Genomic DNA, 13541 nt, shown 5'->3' with positions numbered 1-13541 from the left:
TCTCTCTCTCTCTCTCTCTCTCTCATATCATACCATCAGTTTTCCATCCTTGAAAACCGCGCTGCGAGATAAGCCTTGCATTTCAAAGTGATATTTCATATTTCTGACTTTTTAAAGGCATTTATGAGTTCTTTGAAGAGAAGCAACAATCAGAGATAAAATTGACAGTGAGCTTAAAAACATTATTTATAAAGAACTTAACCTAGAGACTGATATCTGATCACCAACAAAGTCAAAAACAGCTCCATAAATGGGTCTGATTTTAGCTACAGATGTTGAGTTCTGCTGCAAGACTTCAAAAAGGGAGAAACTCTTCAAAGAGAGTGTATGATAGTGTAACACATAAGAAAAGTAAAGTGCAGCTCACCACGCTGTGTATCTGTGGTTTGCGTCTCTTAGCCAGGTCTATGATGTTGATCCCGTTATAGTAGAGGTTCTCTATGCAGCCGTGGAAGTTCTTCCTGAGGAAGGTGCCAGGTTTCCCAGGCAGAGGAATGCCTCCAAAGCTCAGCTGAAGACGGAGAACAGCAGGTTGATTACGTCACAAGAACAAACTAAGCTGCTCACAACAAACACTTTAAGAGCAAAAATGAGCGGAAACTAAACTCTTTCTGCTCCACAGTGTGTGTGTGTGTGTGTGTGTGTGTGTAGGTGTGTGCGTGTGTGTGTGTGTGTGCGTGTGTGTGCGTGTGTGCGTGTGTGTGTGCGTGTGCGTGTGTGTGCGTGTGTGTGTGTGTGTGACTCTCAGGTGACACGAGTGTCGCCTGAACGCTGAACACGCACATTCTTAACAGGTTGTGCTTGAACAACCGAGCCAGTTATTCAGCAAGTGAGAGGTGATGTGAGAAAACATCACCTCTCACCACGGCGTCTGAAGGTGTGCTGTGTGCCGCCGCTCTGAACCTGATTTCATGGTTCGGTGTGCATCAGCTGAGTCAAGCTACAGACAGAATACATACTTTCACACATTGGGTATGATCCCACATCTCTGAACCAGAGCGGTGAAAGGAACCCCTCTGCTTGTCGCACCAGAGCCACACACCCCGTTTCCTCGGTGGAATTTATTYGTGTGAACTGGGTGACTGGGAGCAGGTCAGTTCAGGTCAACCAGAGAAACGGTCGACTTTTTTTAAACAAAGAACTTTGATCGTTTGTCAGAGTTGGAAAATCACCTGAATGATCGCACAAATCTATGTTTAGCTTTCTTCTACCATTAAGCAGTTAAATATAAGTTAATTATGTGAGTTATCTGYCTTAATTAGTGAAGGTCTTACATTCCAATTTTAATTATCTTAGGGGGAAAAAAAGTTGCAGAAGGCCTGTTTCAAAGTCCTTGTTCACAGTTTGCTTGTTATTAATAAGKGATTCTGTTACTGAACAGAATYATTGCACCTTTTTTCCTGTCGTATGAATTTTTCTTTCCCCATAGTTGCCAGGRGTTTTTTCCAGTGGGTTTGACAGCTCTAATGTTCCTGTTTATTCTCTGATCAAGCTGTTGTTCACACTCTTTACTTTGACGTGGCAAACTTTGAATTCTTGCTACTGCTTTTGTCTTCAGATCTCACTCTRCATGGCGAYGGCAACCGGTWGTCTGAAGGTTAGCGTTTGTTGTTTCCAACACAAATGTGCAGCCTGTACTGACAAGACTACGGGTGCAGAGACGACAGAGGCAGACAGCGACTTCAAGCTCTGAAACAAARGAGCTTCTGTTTACAAGGTCGAAATACAATGGGGAAGTCTTTGGAGGCTCGCAGAGTTGTTCGATAGCAGCAAAATGTCTTTTTCTAATTTTACATTTAAAGGAGCGCTTCCAGCAGTTCCACGGAGCACACTTTTGTTTGCTGCAATGCCGCAAGGCTCGCCCTAATGCTGCTCATCAGTCTGTGTTCGCGATAAGGTCGTCTGCGCCTCTGCGGAGAAATATTTACACAGCTGTTCCATCTTCTMGTCAGGTTATTCAATCTGGCTGAGAACTCACCTCGTAGTCCACCTCCAGAGACTGTCCTTCCCCTTTGGTTTGGAAGTGCTGCGTGTGGGCGTCTACGCTGAGGTTGACCTGCCTGTTGAAGCGCTCGATCTGAGCAGAGTGCCAGTGCTGGTCGTCCAGCAGGCTGCCCACGGTAACCGGAACACGGCGGCTGCTGAACCTCGACCTGCTATCATCTGCACAAAAAAGGACGACAGCGGCGGGAGCTCGGTGGGTCTGGTGAGAAAGCAGCTTCAACTCACGCACGATTCCTCTCAAAGTTAAGCAACGGCTGTTAAACGTAGGAGAAACGATCAGCATGAGCCGTTCTGTTAATGCAATAAAGAAACCCCGTCATTCAATCTACATAATTAAGATCGCGCACTGTGAAATACAAACGGTTACTACGGTCAATCCAAAAGCTGCAGGAGGGAGTGAATGCTTCCTAAATCCTGATTACCCAGCATGTTATACTCAATGCAATTTATAGAGTTGGACTTATACACAGTCCATTTAGTTCTGTGTACTATTAGTCAGCTATACTCAATATAAAATGTACAGTAAATGTAATGTAGTAAAGTATATACACTGTATTTCACATATCCTACACAATAAATCATATTTATCTTGCAGTATGGCTGCCAAATTACCTAAAGGGAGTACAACCCAAATCTCCACACTGTACTCAACATAAATTTTTTAATCTGAAGTTTTCATCAGTTTTGCACTAGCATGTCTTCCTCACTGTTAAAAAAAAAATCCACCCCATAAACTAAAGATTATGGTGATGGCAGGGAGGCATTCCAACCTCAGAGAATAGCAAACGCCGGAAAAAAAAAACATCAACTCAATCACTGAGGCATCCTGGGAAAAAAAAGCTCTCGTATCCTCTCAATCACTTCTAATCTCTGGCTCAATCTCAGGGAATAATTCCCACAAACACCGCAAGGATGCAAAAAAGGATAGAAAACAAGTGATTTTTCAGGGCCGATATCAGGAAGGCGTCGTTCACCTAAGTTGAGATAGAGGTCCAGTCTTCCTCGGTGCAGCTCCAGTGTGATGTAATCTCCTCTCTGCCCCTCTCCATGCAGTAAGACCCCCTCAGCCTGGTGGCTCTTAAAGCGCAGAGAAATAACATCCTTCACTGTTGACATGGACTTCTGGTTGAACCGATACAGCAGAGAGCTTCTGCCATCAAAATCGGCCACATACGATTCTGTGGAAAAATCAGAGGCGGTGTGAAGGGGTGTGCTCTGCTAACTAGAAGAAAAGGGTTAAAGTTGGAACAAAACTGGAGTAATCTACAACCAGGGCTGCAAATCAGAAATGTTTATTTTATATTGGTATTCTAATTATTTCCCCTTTCTTGTTGTAAATAGCTGCAGTTTGTTTGTCATTTCTTTTGTTATCTTTGAACGAGTGACCAGCTGCCAACTGGTAGATTCAACCCTAAACACCGTGTTAYCTACATCTGTGAATTAATTAGGTAAATATAGAGATGTTTTTTCTTTTTAATCTATGGATCAGAGAGGAGAGATGCTGTTTGCTCTGTGAAACAACTTCTGTGGCATATCTCCATTTGGATGCACACGGAAACTCAAGTTAACAACCAATCACCACCTGCTAGCTTTGCAGTTCACTKTTAATTCTYGTCTGACTTGCTTTCACCTTTTTCCCGCTCGCTCCCTTCATGGTTTGTTGCAAAATGCAAACCGAAGTTCTTATGATTTTCTTTCAGAAAGAAMTGTTGGTTTTTTGSCACTTTTCTATACAAGCCACATTTGTGGGGTTCAGTGCAGAACAGTCCAAAGAGACTCGTCCACCTTCAAGCACCCAGGCCTGAAGGTCAAGCACAACCCATGTATGGAGGCCATAGTCTTCAACACGGCTGTCTCAGGTTYGATTCCCAGCCTGGTGACCTTTGTCGCATGTCGTCCCCTTTCTCTCATTACCCACCTTCCTGTCAATTTGCTGTCAAATAAAGGCCACTAGAGCCAATAAAAACCTTTACAAAAATGTACAAACATGCTGYTTTTATGGATTGAAGTTCTATAGTGACTGAAGTTTGGAGTTATGTCTCCCTACCTTGTCTTAGTCTTAGCTGACTTATGTTAGTGAGGCAATCTCTGAATTTTGCTTTACTTAACTCGTTTTAATCAAAATAGAAGTCTGAGTCTTAKATTGTCAACAATTTCCACACCGTAAAGTTAAAGAAATTGTGGTTGTAACAGCTTTGTTTCATGGAACAAACATTTATGCTAAAGCATTGTAGCACGTCACAGCTACAGAGAGAAAGTGAAGCTCTTCTTACAATCTAGGAATCAACCATTTTTCAGGCTACATTTTCGAAAACCCGATGGAGGTAAACCCAGAGTGATCCTGATGATTACCTCTCTCACTTCTGGTTGCTCTGCTGGATGCTTTGACACCAACGAACACTTCATGAACACATAGAGCAACAGGAACAGACTATTCACTAAAAGAACACCGCTAAACAATTCACTGAAATGGTTAACAATGAACATAAATCTTACCCACAATCCCTCACTGAACTCRCATGCAAAACACAGCAGGATAAAGCAAATATATGAACGCTGGTTTCAATTGTCATATTAATAAAGGTTTTCCATTGTCTTCATTGGTCTTCACAATGTTAAACAATGKTCACTAAAGAGACAATTGGTAGGAAAAGTATATTTATTCACCATCACATTAATACTGCAGTTAGCTACTTATGACATAAGGAAATTGCAGGTGACTTTCAATACTTGACAACAAAGAAAGAGCAAATCAGCACCAACATTTCACTTTATTTTTTTTCTGACACAGGTGAATTTGTTTTGCACCATTTGTTTTAAATCATTTGGGGCAAATTGACCAATGGAAGAGTTTTAAAGGTGTAACTCAATTAATACAATTTGTGTTTTATGAATTTGAAGATGTTTAATTGCTGTTTTGAAAAATAGTTCCCTTATTGTTCTTAAGATATTTTTTTTTATCTCAGTAACCATAACTGTTTGATCTCTGAAATCGTGACATAAAAGACACATTGAGACGCACACAGATGGTCTCTGTTAATTAAATAAGGGATTCTAGAAAGTAGTTGGTTTCCATTCATTTTACTTGTGGGCATCAGAGTAGGAGGGGCCGAAAACATGTGAACACCACAACCTTTAGATTTTCAGTTGTAAACAAAAATGGAAAGAAATGTTTTTCTTCCACTCAACTTCCATGTACTCTCATGTAAAGTTCCAAAGGTATGAATACTTTAGGCAGGACCTAAAGTATTCATACCCGGAAACTGTAAAATGCCTTTGATGAAGCTCCTCTATGCAGCAGGTTCTCTGACTCCATTTAAGTTCCAGGGCTTTTATATCACTCATGGAAAGAAACTATAATTAATTATTTATACCATTTTTCAGCTTTCATAAGTCATAGTATACCTGCTAATTGCAGAGTCTGCACAGGTCTATCATTTCTCATGTGCATAACTGTGCTGGTGTTTTTTTTTTTGTTTGAAATGTTTTTTTTTTTTTTCTACCACTTAAAATCCCTCTACTGTAAAAATATGAACAATCCAAGTTTTTTTTTCACCTTTCCATTGAGCAGGAGTGATGCACAAGGTGATGATTTTGGAGAAAAACACAGTGAGAAAATTGTGACAGGTTTGAGTGTGGAAGCACATCGATGTATTAAAGGGAAGTCGAACGAGAGGGCAGCAGCTTATCAAACTTGAACTTGGTTTATTGTCTTTATGAACCACAGGACATGCCATTGCCTCATAGTGAGGCTAAAGCAGAGGAAGAGCTCAGCTCCTAACAGCAGCGCTGAAAGAAAYGCAGACCAAATTGCACTCAAGAGAGTAACCGTCTGCCTCAACGATGCTGTGCCGTACCATGTGGCGCTTGGCTATCATAAAGCTGCTCACTGTGGTGTGTTCCGACACTGTTCCACAGTGCAGTAATTCTCTGGCTCATCTAGTTAGTGCCGCCTCACAATGCGTGGGAGAGGTGTGCCTGTAAATCCCCATTAAATGTCTTATTGAGGACTGCTCAGAATATAAATGGAAGTACGCTTGCCCTTTATCAACGTGCACAGCCACAGAAGACCGCTTTTTGCTTCGTTACAGTCAGAGGTTTAGGGTTGTCTTAGTTAATGCTTTACCAACGTAAAACAAACATTACGACAAATGAGTGCTACCCATCATATTTTTAAAAGAATTACAGTAGCTTTTTTTCCCCCATTTAAAAGTAGTTTTATAAAGCAAAGTACGAAGGGCAAGACATGGAAGCGGCATGCCGAGCACTTCTAAACACATGCACAGATTGCGTTCAGTGTTCTGTCTGGGCATGAGTCAGGAGACAGGCTGGTGCACAAGAAAAGCAGCAATTTGCATATTTGTTTCCAGGAGCAGCACGCCGCTGCTACTGTACTGTGCTGCTGCTGCTTCTTCTTCCTGTGTGGCACCTCTGGAGTGTGTAACGGTTTCAAATTACATTCATCAACTCACTGAGGGTCGCAAGTGCGTGAAGCTTCCATTTGTGGCTTTTATGTCTTTAACACATCAGATGTGCACAACATAGTGTGAAAGCAGGTGAAGATATGATAAAGAGACATTATAGAGATCCCAGTGGGATCTTACTGTTTACATCTGCAGCAGCTTTACTGTGTGTTCGAATGAGAAGGTTCAAGCCGAATGTCACAAAGTGAGTCATTTTCCCCAAGAAAAGGTTGATGGAGATGTTCACCAGACAGGAAGAGCAGTATTAAAGAATGCGATAGCATGATTTCATGTAGTTATCAATTAAATGTTTTTTTGGGGTTTTTTTTGCAAAATGTTACATCAGTCAAGACATCTATAAGTAAACCCTCTGTCACATGGCTGCACGACAGCTTTTAAATCCCATTGCTTTGAGGAAATATGATGTCTTTGACCACCAGATGCGCCAACATCAGCACTGCAGCACTCACGCGCCGTCGCTACAGAAGCACCACAGCAATGACCCGACGACAACGTTACAAAATGTCAAGCTTTCCTGCTCAAAATGTTTACCCACCTGAGGCCAGAGRCTGAAAAAGGAAAGAGAAAATGAAGACCTCCCTTRCTGCCTGATTAACTCTGATAATAGTAACCTGACCATACACAAAATAAATAATATAAAAAACAAATAAATATAACTATCTGACTATTTAAGAGGCATTGAATTATCGTCCCTACAGTCAGTTAATACTTTAATTTGGAAACACAAAWTAAACAAAACAGAAATGATGCAGCATAGTAGTGACTTTCACCAAATTGTTCTCATTGTACACAAACTATTTATATGAATGCATCAACAGAGGCACACACACTTTAAATATTTAAGTATTTGTAGAAGACTAGATGTGCTAGATAAAATCCCTCATTTCCTGGATTGCACCTATGAGAAAATGCTTTTTAAATGTTACTATGGAAAGAATCTGTGCGGCAGCAGTGTAACACTGATGCATAAGGCAGAGCTTAAGTTAGACTTTACTGTTTGCTAATTTGACTGAAGGAGTAAAAAAAAAAAACAACAACAATCATATGGCCGTTTTTATCCGTCAAATTTTTAAATAAAACTGACATATTCTGTGATATTTAAATTTGACTGTTTAATTACCATTCAGTTCAAACAAGTCCACATTGTGCTATCACACATCCAACACAAGAAACGTTTTTCTCTGCAGTGMCAGAAAACACTGACTGTGGCCTCAGTAACATCACACAAACACTTAGATTAAACTCCCACTGTGAACGATTCACCTGCTGTGGCCTGAACACACGAGCCCACAACCTCCTCCTGGTCCTTCCTGGACCTGAACTGTGMATCCACTTGTGCATAATCAAATGTCTCACCCGGGATTGCTGCAGAGGCTGCTTTCTAGATTCAGCAGAATGGGAACCAGTGGTTCAGCTGCACTGGTCTGTGATCCGAAGTGGCGTAAATTTGAAAATGTCTGCGTGTCTACAAAGTAGTAAAGAGTGTGAATTTGTAATCCTTCAAAATGATAGATGGTCTTCAGATTTCTCCATCATCTTAAAAAAAACAGTGAAAGGAAACATTGGGTTAAGGCCATGAGTTGCAGTTAAAWTTATTCATGATAAATGTGTGTCCTTTTTAAACAAAAGGCAGTTTTTCTTCATAGCAATATCTGCAGTTTACACGCAGATCTGCAGCGAGTATTCAAAATACAACATTAAATAAATGTTTCAGGTAATACAGTGCAGAATAATTTGATTTAGCCCCAGCAGGAACAATTGTTGATTGTATGTTTAATGTGAATACACAGTCAGWTCATTTGCAAATTACTGCTTTAAAATTTTTGTGTAAATGCAAATAAACAGGGTTTTCCTCACACTGTGAGCATCCTAAACCAGCGAAAGCAAATCCCAGGCCTAATATAAAAGTGTTCCGGATAGATCTGAAAAATGGCCTCCAGCAGCACTAAAAACCCAAAGTTAGGGATGAAAAAATGTCTACAAGACATCAAGCCTGGGATTAGTACACTATCCTCATGAAGTTAATTGGAGTACGAAGGTTCTGTTGCTGATACTGATGTTATATGAACAGAGACGGCTGTATGAAAATGGAAAGGCTTTGATATTCTTGCCCTAAAACACTAAAACATGGCGGACCGTCTGAAGATAACCACCACAATTCAGTCATATCCAATAAATTAAAATGTGTTCCGGTGAGGCTTGTTCAAATTTAAAGTCTTTTTAAAATAACYTTTAAGCAGACACTGAACATACTTTTCATTAAATCCACATTTCYGTATTTCTTTTTTTTTTWATTRCTSTGGTGMAATATTCTAATCCTARATATGTTTTCATTAGCTGTAAGCARAAAATCATAATAATTATTTACAGTAAAGGCTKGACAACTCTCTCAAATGAAGCCATACATGTTTCACTTAGTGTATTTTTAGTGTGTTCTGTGTAGCGTGTCAGAATTGTTGTATGGCACTTACAAAGTTACTWTCTAAAGTGGGTCATTTCGCTATAATGCTGGAAGTTTGCTTTGGATTTGTTTCAAAGCAACAAACAAAAAGACGGAAAAGWAAGRGAAAAAGAGAAAAACCAAAGGAAGCTGTAAGAATTGAGGAGATGGAGAAAGAGAGAGATAATACAAGAAAACACACTAGGAATCTGCTTCTATACCAGCAGAAAGAGAGGAAAAAACAGAGAATCAAGAAACCAGAGCAACAAACATTATCTTCACCTTCCTAAAATAATTACCCAAGTCATTTTTTGCCAAAACTGATTTTGGCACAAACAAAACCACCCTCTTTTTTATTGACAAGCAATGATTTAGGCAAAATAAAGGAGAAATTTTCACCAAAAAATGACTTAGGCCATTATTTTAGGAAGGTGAAACATGCATATAACAACGCCACTGATAAGTACACAGTACTAAACAATGCAAGGTGTATGTAGTGTCAACCACACTCCAGAGTTTATCTGTCAACGCCTGATTCTATACCTTAGCGAAGACCTGCTCAGTGTTTTAACTTATGGAAATAAATCAGGTAGGAAAAAAATTCTAAATGTACAGCAGGTCAGATTTCATTTTTGATTCAACATCAGGGTTTAGTGAATCACTAATGTACAGTCTTACTACGACAACGTATTTTCATTTGGACTCTTTTGCAGTTGTGTTTTACAAGGGTGAAATGACTGCTTTCTTAGACGGCATGGTATGTTTATTTCTGCTCCTGCTCTCAGTTTTCAGAAATAYTTTAAAAACTAGCAGTGAACTTAATTCTCTATAAACTCATATTTGCTGTTTTAGTTTGAGTATATATATATTTTTTTTCCATCTGAAAATAATCTCAGAGGAATGTAATGAAGGCATAAATTGTTCTGAAATCAGACCCAGGAGCACACAGGGAAAAAAAAGAAGTCCAGTGTTAGAAGAGAATATTTATAAAATCAACTTGCAAAATGAGGAAGAAGYAAGTGAGGAACTAGAAAGAAGGAGGTGAGGATATTAGATGCCTATACATGGTGATTAGCATAGACATAGACAAACAAGTAAATGGTCATAGCAGGTATAGATGTAGTTAAATAAAATCCTACAACAAACAGCTTCCAACACACCGAGGGTTCAATAATTTCATACTGAACACTGACATTTAAAAGAAAGCAGAAAAGACCGTTTCTAGCGGTACATCCACAAAGCCTGTCTTTTCTTGTGTACCRCTTAGTTTGAGAAGAGCGGGACCCTTCTGTCTAGTAGTTTGAAGCAAACCTTTCAGCTCCAATGTTGGTCTTCCTTTAGTTATTATTTCCTGCTTCGATTGCAAATTTGCTTTAGAAAACTGTTTAATGGTAGAAATGTTGTCATCCAGGCTGACATCGGAAGAGAGGAGAAAACAACAAATATATTTCTGCACTTGACTCATTTACTGTATGACTAGCTCGCTGTCACTGTCTCTTACTAGTTGTGGAGTCACAAAACCAATGTCTGGGATCATGAGMGCCCCCTGTCATGAGGCARGAGAACTGCCTGCCTCACCTCRAGTCTGTTCTCTSCGGTTTCTGATCGCTCCTCCGCACACAAAACACGATACACACGCAGTTAGTGACAAAAAACACTGTACATTATTTGCATAAGCTAAATTATGGAAAATCAGTCCATATATTAAATGTTTTTAGCCATTTTATTGCGAGCATACAGAACAGGTTCCCATAGAATGGCAGCCAGTGCAGTTAGTGAGAGGTTGACCAATCCCAGGTGAGGCTCGACTGCTGCTGCCTCACCGGCTTCACTTCAAAGCATTTGAATGGAAAATTGCAAAAATTCAGCAATTTTGGAGAAAAAGTAATCAAAACTGGTTAAGCTAAATAAAAAAGTAATACTTTATAGTACAAACCACGGGGTGAAAATAGCAATATAAATGATATTATCATTATATTCATTGTGTATTATTTTTCCATGATGACAGGTGAGGCTCGGCCTCATCTGCCTCCCCTGACCACACGTCACTGATGTCTATAAATATTATTACTGACTGTGCATAATATGTTGACACGAAAACATCTATAACTCTCTATCAGCTTCYGAATTGAAGAGACACTGATCTAAACCTGCTAATGACTGATTCAGTCTTTTGATTCTTGGATTGGTAAATGGTTAAACTGAACTGCTTTGTGCTGGATCTTTATCAGTATGTGGACATTTTTGAATGAATTTAATTGTCAACTTATTTGGAAATGTTTGTGGTTAATGGAAGATTGATCCAGTTATTTGATGGAAGTTTGTCCTGTATATATTGTAAATAATTTTTCCAACTACAATACAAATCACCTTTGAGTTAAATCAACCCTGATCCTCCCTGAGTTTTATCTTTGGGTCTTCTGATAAAAAGTCATTTATTTTTAATATTGATTCCCTCATTTTAACATGCAGCATCATAAAAGCTACACTATGCTGCAGCTTGATAGGTAAATATAATTCTATATGTCAACTAACATTAAGATAAATATTCATGGATATTTATTAGCGTGACCTTATTAATTTACYTGTGATTGTAAATGGGGAACTGTGCGGTTTGTGTTTGTTTCAACCATAGCTGATGGTTGAATCAGTGTTGATTCAACCATCAGCTATGGTTGAAACCCTAACGTTGATTCAACATGCAAGTCACCGACCGCTTTCAATTTCATTTCAACATCAGGCTTCAACGTAGATTCAATGTTTCTGCCTGACCTTGTGTCAGTGTTGTTTCACTCATATCGTACTATCTGGGCGGTCGCTTTAAAAATGCTCCAGTGCTTGCCTGAGGTTGATGTGGTGAGCCTTAGTGAAATAAAATAAAAATCTCCTTTTCTACAGAATCAAGCCTTTTTAAAAGCAAGAGGTRAGAAAATGTTCTTCATTACAGTCCATCACGGGTAAACGATCTAAGCAGGAGCGGGAAGCTCCACGGTGCTGAGTGCTTTCAGAGAGCAGGCTGAGCCACGGGGTGTCGGGTACTCACTGTAGGAACATCCGAACACCTCCACTCTCAGGCCCATCCACCCGCTGGGGTTCCAGTCAAGAGGGACAAAACGCAGGAAACGTGTCTTCACCGGGTGGGACAGCTTGTTCTGGACAACCGTCTCCGAATTCACATTCCCGTCAAACCTCTGCAGGAAGAGGGAGGACAGAGTAGAGTTAATAGAGAACAAGCCACCAATGSTCTACTTGGATCAGGTGAGTGCAGTAAAAGTCTCAGAAGGGTGAAGAAATGCATATCTCCTGAGCACCCTAAACAGAAGCAGCATGGAAATCTAAATCCTTCTCCAGCCAAAAAACAAAAGAAAAAAAAAAACAAAACAATTATGACAGGACCAAGGCAAGGCCAATGTCTGACTCTGCTTCTTGAGTAAACTATTTGATGGAAAGTGATAAGAAGGATGGTGAGCTGGAGAAATGTGAGAATAGTCGTTCTAACAGCACCGCGAGAGGTGGAGGAGAAATGACCACTGAGGCAGCCTGAGGCAAAATAAGGGCTCTCATATTGTGTTTTTCTCCCCGCAGAGCTGAAAGCAAAGACCTCTGAGTACAACTATGAGACGTCATTCTTCTTTTGCTTTTTTTCCACCCCTCGCTGACTTCCAGTCTGCACCAGATAACGCCAGAGGACATAAACAGTGAACACACAGTGAAAGATGGAGGCTAAAACAGAGACAAACAGCCTCTCCTCTAAAATGACTGATTACCAGCTCCACCATAACCGATTTCTGGGCAGGTGACACATCAAATCAATAAGCACGAGAAAGGACCAAGATGATAGATCTTTGACAGAGAGGCTCCAGGCTTTTAAGAATAGTTCAACACAGTCAGACAGGAAAAATCATTCAGCTTGCTTTTGGCAACAAGAGAACACAACGGGAAGAAGCTGGAATGACCGTGGGACGCTCGCGGAGCGCTGTGGAGCAGAGGCATCATTAAATGGAGCAGGACCCAGCTTCTTACTGGATAATCAACGCAGCAGCAGAGTGCTGTCGCTGATTTATGCCACTGCTTTCACCATTTTGAGCCATGGGCTTAGTGGAGCCTGGTGGCGGAGTCTTAAAACAGGAAGAGCTGGCATTATTACAACACGCGCTATAAGTCACATCAGCACAGGAGGGATTAACTAACGCCACTGGGCTTTACTTACGTGGTTAATGTGTGTGCATTACCTCAGCTCTGCTGTGGAATGTTTCTGAAGGAAATGAAGCAGGCCAAAAACGCGCGTTCAGATGTTCAGTGTGAAGGTTGGAAACTCCACGTCGGTGTTTTGATGAAAACCGTCTGCTGTGGATGTTACACTCAGCTGCCGTTCCAGCATTAATCTCATTTAACTGCTGTTAGGGACTTAAAAGCTCGCGTTGAACCACTAAAAGTGAACACTAGGTATTTTCAGATCAAATATTCGTCCGTAAGGATGAGTAAAATGGAAAGTTGAAGGAAAAGATGCATTCTTAGCAATAATTCATGAGTGAAATTGTGTGAGGCAGGAAAAGGACGAGGCTGATTTTCTGTGTGAGGACTCACTGCAGATCCAACTTCCCCCTCAATCA

The 13541-nt window shown here is 40.3% G+C and overlaps 1 protein-coding gene across 1 annotated transcript in view; it reads right to left on the bottom strand.

Annotated features, from left to right (window-relative positions):
* The window catches only part of LOC103482356 (contactin-associated protein-like 5), a 174079-nt gene that overhangs the window by 106562 nt on the left and 53976 nt on the right, over nt 1–13541 (bottom strand). Inside the window, 4 exon segments of the mRNA XM_008438481.2 lie at nt 368–511; nt 1979–2163; nt 2979–3182; nt 11972–12119. Coding sequence (XP_008436703.2) covers nt 368–511; nt 1979–2163; nt 2979–3182; nt 11972–12119 — 681 coding nt within the window.

Source organism: Poecilia reticulata, linkage group LG2 (genome assembly GCF_000633615.1).
Source record: "Poecilia reticulata strain Guanapo linkage group LG2, Guppy_female_1.0+MT, whole genome shotgun sequence".
Lineage (NCBI taxonomy): Eukaryota > Metazoa > Chordata > Actinopteri > Cyprinodontiformes > Poeciliidae > Poecilia > Poecilia reticulata.
Note: the sequence above shows the minus strand (reverse complement) of the source record. Positions and strands in the feature narration are given on the sequence as shown.